Here is a 10,013-nt window from a genome sequence, read left to right as displayed (position 1 = left end):
TGTGTGTGTGTGTGTGTGTGTGTGTGTGTGTGTGTGTGTGTGTGTGTGTGTGTGTGTGTGTGTGTGTGAAATGAAAACGAAAGGGTGAGGAATAGATGTCACTCCCTGTCCTTTGTTTCCAATGTTGTTATGTATGATTATATATTTCACATTTACAGAATTATTATTCTGCATTATAAATGATTGCAGTTGAAATGCAATGGGTGTTTGAATCCCTGTGATATTTGTGGAAATAAAATAAAAATAAATAACAAAAAAATAAATGCATAAAAGTGCTAGGACTTTTTTTAAACATGTAAATCAAATATTTGTATAATACAGAACAATGAAGTTGTATTCTTATTTATTTATAGTTCAGTAAGATCTCATTTCCTTAACTTTCACTATAACCATCCTGTTCATGTAGCCCCGCCTACTTTGTACGCCTACGCCTTCTTATAGGTTGTCTCTCATGTCCGTCACTCATTTCAGCCAATCAAATGAGAAGAGGCGGGACATGACGCACGTTGGGGTATTAAAAAAAGGCATGCTGCGTTGACTGTGTTAATCCTGTTGTGTTTTCTGTCTGACAGCAGCAAGGATTAAAGTCGTCAAAAGATATCCAGGTATTTATAACATTTTAAAGCTTATGTTGTTTTTTTGGCTGCATTACTTTGATATATTTAAAGGAAGAAGCAATGATTTAAACGTATTAAAACTGGTGTAATATGGCATTTACACGTAAAATATAAAACAAAATAGTTGTTATTTATATGTGTGTATTTGTTTAATAGGTATGCATAAATTAGGAAATCATTTGTTTTTTTCTTGTATTTACAGTAAAATAAGCATCATGGCTCTGGATGATTGTGGCCGTCTCTGCAAATACACGCTGTTTATTTTCAACCTCATCTTTGCAGTAAGTGTGTTAAAAATGATGATCCTTCCTATTTTAATACTTCACTTTTTTTGTATTACTTTATTGTGTTCTGAAGTTTTAACGCTGTGCAAAACTAATGGTTATAGGTTTTTCTGAATGTGTTAGGAAGGTAACATCACGTGGAGTTCATCTCAATTGAATATTTCACCTCCTCTCGTGTCCCTTCCTTGCGTCTTAGCTCCGCCAGACGCAAGCGAGAGACACGAGGAAGAGACGCGAGGACAGAGGAGTCCTCAGGTCAGACCCGGCGGCAGACATACGTCTCTGGGCGGGTATTTGATTTACCTGGGCGGGCCCACCCCGAAACTTACATTTCCCGGGAAATCTCGAGATGTGTCAAGGGGGTTAGGGTGCCATAAGGCTGTTGACGGTCTTATTATAGACTACATCCATTGGTTGGTTTTGTGGCACATTTGTAACGCTGTGCCAACTTGGACAAGCACGCAGGCAAACTTGAGCGCACACAGGGTGGAGAGGTGGAAGGAGGTTGAGCGATGGAGATAAAGGGAGAGAGAGAGAGAGAGATTGAGCGAGGCAGAGAGCCTGTGCAGCGGTCTGCTTGCGCACAGAGCAGGAGTTTGTGAGAGAGCCGGCCTGAGAGTCAATTTCTCTTCACAATATAATTGATTGCCAGCCTCCCTTGTCCCTGGCTGGCTTGCTAGCTCGTTGGTAACGTAACTGATGTCTTCTAATGTGGCGCTGAGTTGCCATATTCCTTTCAAATTCAAGTGTATAAGTGTGAACCACTTCCTGATATCCATTGTTGCAGATAAATATAAATGATAATAGCCAAACTAACCTAGCAAGAGAAAACTGACAGGCTGCTGTGCCGCATCTCACTCAAAAACCCACGCGACTCAACCCAGCGAAAAACCAGTCTCGCGCGCAGCCTTTCATTCAGAATTTCATAGCAAAATAAAAAAATGATATTAAACTAATCTTTCAACATAGTTTAAAACAAAAATAAATAGTAGGACAAAGCCCTACAAATAACAACAATAAACATAATCAGTGGCGGCTCCAGAGTGTTTGTGTTGGGTAATCTATGGGGCTCAAGTCAGTATTTGCAGTGTAATTACATACACGCTCCCCTTGACAGTGAAACGCCACGCGTGAGGTTTAGATTATTTCCCTGTCTCAATCCAAATTGAACTGTATGAAATAAAAAGGCACATTTGTCGTGTAGTAAATAAAAAGGGCGACCTGGAGCCAATCCTGCAATTTCCCCACAGGTGAAAGAGTTACATGCTGAAAACCCAACCCCTGCAGGGGGGTCTGAGGGGATAAAATACACATTCTGGTTCTCTCTTGAGAAGAAAAATAAATAAATCTATTACTACACGACATATTTAAAAAAATGAATGCCATTTTAGTTTTGTGTTACTTTGTTCTGAGAGCTGAACCTGCTGCTCCTCACTGAGAGAAGAGGAAGAGGCTGTGTTCAGATCAACTTTTGTATTGGATGTTGTTATTTAATTTGTCCTACAGAAGAGAGACACACATCACTAAAATATGTATTAGTTATGCTACCCATATTGTATATATCCTAAATGTTTGACTTTCTGTGGGTGTACCACACATGCATCAAAAACCACAAGTAAGAACTGTAAGTTATTATTTTATAATCAATCATTATTATTATTGAATTTATAAGTATATTTCACACACATTAATGTTTTTATAGAGTATGATATGATCTCTAATATATTTTACTCCTAATGAAGCACTGTAGGAGTCGAGGAGGGACATTGACTCAAATGCATGACTCAAAAGAAAGTTCGCTGTTCGAAAGGTCTTTACTTAAAGGTCACCTATCATGCTATTTTTAGGCAATAGCATAGATAATATATAAAAATATATAAAAAACATGTCTATGAAGTGTTTTGCTCAAAATACCAAACAGGTCACCCACTCTAGCCATGCCTCATATCCCTCTATTTCACTTCCTGTTTCAAAAGTGCTGGTTCTGGGTATAAAGCTTTAAAAAACAATGCATATCATCGCCATATCATGTTCCAAACCACTTCAAGGATTATTTCTGAAACAGTATGAAGCTCAAATACTTTTTCTCTCTCAGGTTTACCACAAGGTGAGTTCCTTTTTATTTCCTGCTTCTTCACACACATGCTCTCCAGTACAGGTTAGCTCTGAGTGTTAGCGATGCTTGCTAATGTAAACAAAGACTATATTACGTCCAAAAGAGTCAGGCATTGTTTCTGATAGCAACGTTTCTGATAGTGGTGAGGGTCTGCATTGCCAGTGGCGGCGTCAGAGTATTTGTGTTGGGTAATCTCTGGTAGGGATAACCCATACAGTGGTAGGGCTCAAGTCAGTATTTGCAATGTAATTACATACACGCTATATCGCCCCCTTGACAGTGAAACGCCACGCGTGAGGTTTAGATTATTTCCCTGTCTCAATCAAAATGGAACTGTATGAAATAAAACGGCACATTTGTCTTGTAGTAAATAAAAAGGGATCACTGTGAACGTGACGTATGATAGTACACGTTGAAGATCCAATGGGGATACTGAATGGCGGTTCCGATCGATCTCAATCAGTAAGGCATGACGCAGACCCAACGTTGCGTTGCTCTGATTGGCTGTAGGTCTATTCAAATTGCATTCTGAGGCATTTTGATCTGACCGCGGCCGCGCTGATATTATAACACCAGAGAATTTCCACACCTTTAGTGAATAAAACTCCCCCACTACTTAGACTATTCCTTGCACCCCTCCTCTAGCATAACCCCGAATGGTCTCAACCATATTGCATCAGTAATGTGCACTTGTTGTTACAGCAGGATCAGTTTGTGTGTTGTGGACACGACCCGTACATTTTCGCAAGCCGTTTTCTCAACATTTAGCATTTTGCTTATTATTTAATTTGCCTACTTTAACATAATTTTTCATGGTGGGGCTAAGGCGGGGCTGAGCCATTTCTTGGTATGGCTGTAGTGGCTAGCCTACCCTGCCATACCCTGATGCCGCCACTGTGCATTGCCGATATGACGTCAAATCGAACGCAAATCTGGATCAGCTCCGTTGTTCCCCCATTTTTAGAGATGTGGGTACGGAGGAAAAGAGAGAGGGTTTTATTTTCTGACGCTGCATGAGTTCCCTGACACACCGGAGACACATGTTGATGTATAAAAGAAATCAAAAAGTGCATTTTGCATGATAGGTCCCCTTTAAGATAAAGATAAATTACAAAAAAAAACACTCATGACGTAGAAAAGCAAACTGCAAACATGGGAACAAATAAACTCGACTGAATACTAGCAACAAAAGTCTCTTGGCGTGAGAAGCTGGCTCTCTTGTTGGCACAAGGCACAAGATGAACTGGCACAGGATAAAGGGAGACGAGGAGTATATAAACGAGGTAATGGGACACAGGTGGCCACAATCAAGGGAGGGGCTGACAACCACACGGGGAGGAAGACACACAAGGGCAGGAGAGCTCTGAAACGAGAGAGAAAGGTAAGTACAAAATAAACCAGGAAGTGCAGTGAAAGGACTAGACGGGTGAACAAAGAGACTTCCATCCATCCATCTTCTCCCGCTTATCCGTGGTCGGGTCGCGGGGGTAGCAGTTCCAGCAGAGAGCCCCAAACTTTCTTTTCCCTGGCGACATCAACCAGCTCTGACTGGGGGATCCCAAGGCGCTCCCAGGCCAGCGAAGAGATATAATCCCTCCACCTGGTCCTAGGTCTACCCCTTGGTCTCTTCCCAGCTGGACGTGCCTGGAACACCTCCCTAGGGAGGCGCCCAGGTGGCATCCTAACTAGGTGCCCGAACCACCTCAACTGGCTTCTTTCGACGCGAAGGAGGAGCGGCTCAACTCCGAGTCCCTCCCTGATGACCGAACTTCTCACCTTATCTCTAAGGGAGACACCAGCCACCCGGCGGAGGAAACCCATCTCGGCCGCTTGTATCCGCGATCTCGTTCTTTCGGTCATGACCCATCCTTCATGACCATAGGTGAGGGTAGGAACGAAAATGGCCCGGTAGACAGAGAGCTTTGCCTTCCGGCTCAGCTCCCTTTTCGTCACAACGGTGCGGTAAAGCGACTGCAATACCGCTCCCGCTGCTCCGATTCTCCGGCCCATCTCACGCTCCATTGATCCCTCACTCGAGAACAAGACCCCGAGATACTTGAACTCCTTCACTTGGGGTAAGGACTCATTCCCTACTTGGAGTGGACAGTCCATCGGTTTCCTGCTGAGAACCATGGCCTCAGATTTGGAGGTGCTGATCCTCATCCCAGCCGCTTCACACTCGGTTGCGAACCGATCCAGTGAGTGCTGAAGGTCGCAGACCGATGAAGCCATCAGAACCACATCATCTGCAAAAAGCAGTGGTGCAATCCTTAGTCCACCGAACTGCAGACCCCCCCCCCCACGACTACGCCTCGAAATCCGATCCATGTATATTAGAAACAGGATTGGTGACAAAGCGCAGCCCTGGCGGAGGCCAACCCTCACCGGAAATGGGTCCGACTTACTGCCGAGGACCCGGACACAGCTCTCGCTTTGGGAGTACAGAGATTGGATGGCCCTGAGTAGAGACCCCCTCACCCCATACTCCCGCAGCACCTCCCACAGTAACTCCCTGGGAACCCGGTCATACGCCTTCTCCAAGTCTACAAAACACATGTAGACCGGATAAGCGTACTCCCAGGCCCCCTCCAGGATCCTTGCGAGAGTAAAAAGCTGATCCGTCGTTCCACGACCAGGACGGAATCCGCATTGTTCCTCCTCAATCTGAGGTTCGACAATCGGCCTGACCCTCCTTTCGAGTACCTTGGAGTAAACTTTGCCGGGGAGGCTGAGTAGTGTGATGCCTCTGTAATTGGCACACACCCTCTGATCCCCCTTTTTGAAAAGGGGGACCACCACCCCGGTCTGCCACTCCTTCGGTACCGTTTCCGACTTCCACGCAACGTTGATGAGACGTGTCAACCATGACAGTCCCTCAACACCCAGAGCCTTCAGCATTTCCGGGCGGATCTCATCCACCCCCGGGGCTTTGCCACTGTGGAGTTGTTTGACGACCTCAGTGACCTCCCCCCGGGAGATTGGCGTTGATCCCCCGTCATACTCCAGCTCTGCCTCTAACATAGAGCCCGACAACTCCGCCCTCTATGTTAGAGACAAAGAGACTTGATAAACATAAATCTAACCTGAACTAAACATGAAACAAATAACATGAACCTGATTAACTAAACATGACATAAATTAGCAGACATGACAGGATGTTACAGAATGTCGTGTTAAAGTTGTTGGTGTGGTTAATATATTTAAAGATAAAATGTTGCCTTGTGTTTGTGAGTATTTTGTGGTTTGACAGTTGTTAGTGTGCCTCTACGTCCCTGCTGGTTCCATTCTGCACTTTTACACCTTTTATACCACACAGCGTGAAACATCCCGAAAATACAGCAGCGGCCAAAATCTGAATGTGAAACCTTGTGAAGCTTCCTGTCTGATGCACATTCACACTGTGGTTATTCTTTGTGTTTTTCTGTGGCTGTGCAGCTGGTGGGGTTTGTGTTCCTGGGTCTGGGCCTGTGGCTGAGGTTCAGCGAGAGCACCAGAGCTTTCTTTCAAATTGAGGAATTCAACTCAAGTACATTCGTTATTGGTCAGTACAGATGTGGCATGATTTCACCAGAATAAACATATTGTGTGTCTGAAACATATTTAATCACAGATCTTTATATATTTCTTAAAGCGGTGACTGTCCTGATTATCACGGGCTTGGTGATGCTGATCGTCGTCGTGTTTGGAGTTTACGGCGCCTGCAACGAGAAACGATGCGCTCTGCTAACGGTGAGATTTCTTAACACAGTGACTTCTGTGTATACAGCCATTTCATGTGATTGCAAAAGCCTGCCTTACACAACTGGCTTACTGTAACTACAGAACTCACTTTTTGATATGGTGTTTCCTTTGTCTAATATGCAAACATAACAACCTGAAAAGGAGCATTATTTTCTCAGTTTCCGATTGAGAAAGTTCCACATGCGAGCGAGGAACGGAGAATGTATAAAATATCCTTCAGTTTCTCAAGAAGTCGGCTGGGTTTACTAACTGCTTCCTCTCTGTGTAGTTTTCGGTCCTGGTGACCATCCTGGCAGTTGCTGTGGTTGTTTTTGGAGTGATTGCTTATTCCAGCAAAGAGGAGGTAAGATGGAAGGAAAACAAACAAGAGAAGAATAAATGTTTAAAATGCAAATACTTTATGTATGTTCATGAAATTGTGTTTTATTTTTCAGATTGGATTGAGAGTTGCAGAGTTCTACTCGAGCATATATTTGCTATATGTGGCTAACAGCGACCCAGTTCTTGCTGTCACTCTCACATTCATCCAAGAACTGGTAATACTTTATTGTATTTGTAATCGTAATCATTGGAATTGGAAGAAGATTACAATTTTAATTCAAAATTGTTGTTTGTCTTATATTGTTTCAGACTTGAAATGGCAACATGAATTACTCCTCACACCAAAATAATTTAATTTAATTTAAAAGTGCTATTTCACTAATAAATAACCCCAACAAAAACATATGTTATCAATAAAAACTCTCCAAAAATATAACTAAAATGAGTATCTAATAATATATTTTGAGTTTAAAAAATCTCTTAATTCATTGCCTTATTTATATAATTGAAAAAATGTGTCCAATTGACAGTATATTTTCTTATTACTCATGTCTTTATTTACTTCTATATTGATTATATAATGTGAGATGTAAAATATGTGGTTGTGATTCTTATTTATTTAATTGTCAGTGTTTTAAATCTCCCTTCATCTCGTTCCTCTGTAGCTTCAGTGCTGATGGATTGACCGGGGTGACGTTGTTAAACGTTGCTAAGGAAACCTGTCCCGACCCAGACTCCTTTTGGGAACACATCAAGATGGATGTAAGTTACTGTAATGCCACTTAGCAGTTTACTGTCGTAATTTAGCCTGTTAGCATGCTAATTTACTAGGACAAATCCAAGCTTGTATATGTGTCCAGTATTGTATGAATTTGAGTTACGACATAAAGACACAATGTGGGTTAACTTGTGTTTTAGTTAAGCCCCAATGACCCCGCCGGCGGGGCTTTTTATTTTTCACGATACTGTGTCTCAGGGCTTCTTAATATTTAAAAAAAACTATGAATGTGTCATACCATAACGGGAAGAAACTCGGCTAACTGATGATACGAACAATTTTTACCGAAACAAAACACAAGTCTCACAAGAAGCGTCTAAATGAGCCCTGAGCGAAAACATGCTAACGCACTTAGCCCAGAACTCTAGCTATACCGATCGATATACTTATCGGGTCTGCACAAACAAGCTTAACTAACAAGCTGACATTCCACAGATTCTAGAAATATAAGTATCATCACTGAGCGATCAGAACTCGCGACAGGGGGGGCAAATACAGACAACACACGACGTAGCTTTAGGCAGCAAAACACGGAGATATGCTCACCTTTTGCTGTTATTCTGACCAAAAGTTTTGTTCAATGGCATTAAAACAAGAAAAACGTAGCTGAAGGTTAATCCATAGGTTAATCCAATGTGCCTGTCACTTTGAAAAAATTATTGATAATCCATAATTCCATTTTTATTTCAAAAACGGAGTTTTAATATTAGCTGCTAATGATAGCTGTATGACAGCTTCCTGTTTTGGCTACGCGTCACTCTTACTCCTTATTTGGTAACATGTGTGTGTATGTGGAACTTCCCCTCGATTCTATTGGCTCTAGCGGTTAAAAAGAGATGTCAATCATCAAAATCGACCAAGGGGGGCCAGAGATAGGTCAAATCCAAATGACCCCAGAAGTGGGTTTCTTTTGCTAAATCTCTCTAAAAAGGTACAATTTCACTTGTTTTGCATCAATCTTGATACAGGGTACTTATTATATAGTTTGGATTCCTAAAGCTTTTAGTCTACTAACTAACCCATCCTTCAAGGGTGGTTTTCACTATAAGTAATGTTGTTTTTTTGGATGGACACAATCATTTAATATGTTTTACTATGTTCAATCTGAATTTACTTTAAAATAAAAAAAATCTATATTGATTCTGACTCTTCTACATCCAACTCACAGGTTTATCCTTGCTTTTAGAAAAAAGATTATTCATTTAACCCTTTTAGAAGGGAAGTTATGGTCATTTGTTCTGGGAATGTCATTTTCGAGCCTGAGACCTGGAAAACAGGCTCGGGGCTTAACAGGTTAAAACTAACTAACTAACTAACTAGAGTGGCCCATGGTGGTGGGGTTATGGTATGGGCAGGCGTGTGTTATGGACGACGAACACAGGCCACTCGATTCACAACATTACCCTAACCCTACCCCTCACACCAGATACTGCCTAGACCCCCCCCAATAAAGCAAAACTGCACGTTTCAGAGTGGCCTTTTATTGTGGCCAGCCTAAGGCACACCGGTGCAATAATCATGCTGTCTAATCAGTATCTTGATATTCACCTGTGAGGTGGGATGGATTATCTCGGCAAAGGAGAAGTGCTCACTATCACAGATTTGTTCAGATTTGTGAACAATATTTGAGAGAAATGGTTATTTTGTGTTTATAGAAAATGTTTTAGATCTTTGAGTTCATCTCATGAAAAATGGGAGCAAAAACAAAAGTGTTACGTTTATATTTGTGTTCAGTGTACAAACATAGTTAGCATGCTAGCAGTTAACTATGACAAAACTAGGGTTGTAAGCCTATATCCCTCCAGTATTGTAGGATTTTGAGTTATTATGTGTTCACTTAAAACACTATTACACTGTAGGTGTGTGTAAACTGACCACAAATTAACATCTATTTTTCATATTTTCCTTCTAATATTCGCCACGTCTACTATAATAATTATTCTTGTTAGCATGCTAGCAGTTAACTGTGACAAAACTAAGTTTGTATATCTTTCAAGTATCGTTTGATGTTGAGTTATTATATGTTCACTTAAAGACACGTATGTTTACGTGTGTTTGAAACGGATACAAAAAACACCCCTTTCCTTCTCTTAGAATATTTAACACATGTAGTCTCTTTGTTGCTATCTTAGACTGTTAGCATGCTAGCAGTTAGC

The 10,013-nt window shown here is 41.7% G+C and overlaps 1 protein-coding gene across 1 annotated transcript; it reads left to right on the top strand.

The window, feature by feature from the left end:
• Nucleotides 1-418: 418 nt before the first annotated feature.
• Nucleotides 419-7,756, top strand: LOC117451619 (CD81 antigen-like). Its single transcript, XM_034090013.2, has 7 exons — nt 419-605; nt 820-898; nt 6,453-6,558; nt 6,649-6,746; nt 7,027-7,101; nt 7,193-7,294; nt 7,745-7,756. Exons 2-7 carry the CDS (start codon nt 833-835, stop codon nt 7,754-7,756), a joined length of 459 nt encoding a protein of 152 aa, XP_033945904.2. The 5' UTR covers nt 419-605; nt 820-832.
• The last annotated feature ends 2,257 nt before the right edge of the window (nt 7,757-10,013 follow it).

This window comes from Pseudochaenichthys georgianus, chromosome 8 (assembly GCF_902827115.2).
Source record: "Pseudochaenichthys georgianus chromosome 8, fPseGeo1.2, whole genome shotgun sequence".
In the NCBI taxonomy this organism is placed as follows: domain Eukaryota; kingdom Metazoa; phylum Chordata; class Actinopteri; order Perciformes; family Channichthyidae; genus Pseudochaenichthys; species Pseudochaenichthys georgianus.
The sequence above is the reverse complement of the archived record's forward strand: the minus strand, read 5'-3'. Positions and strand labels throughout refer to the sequence as shown.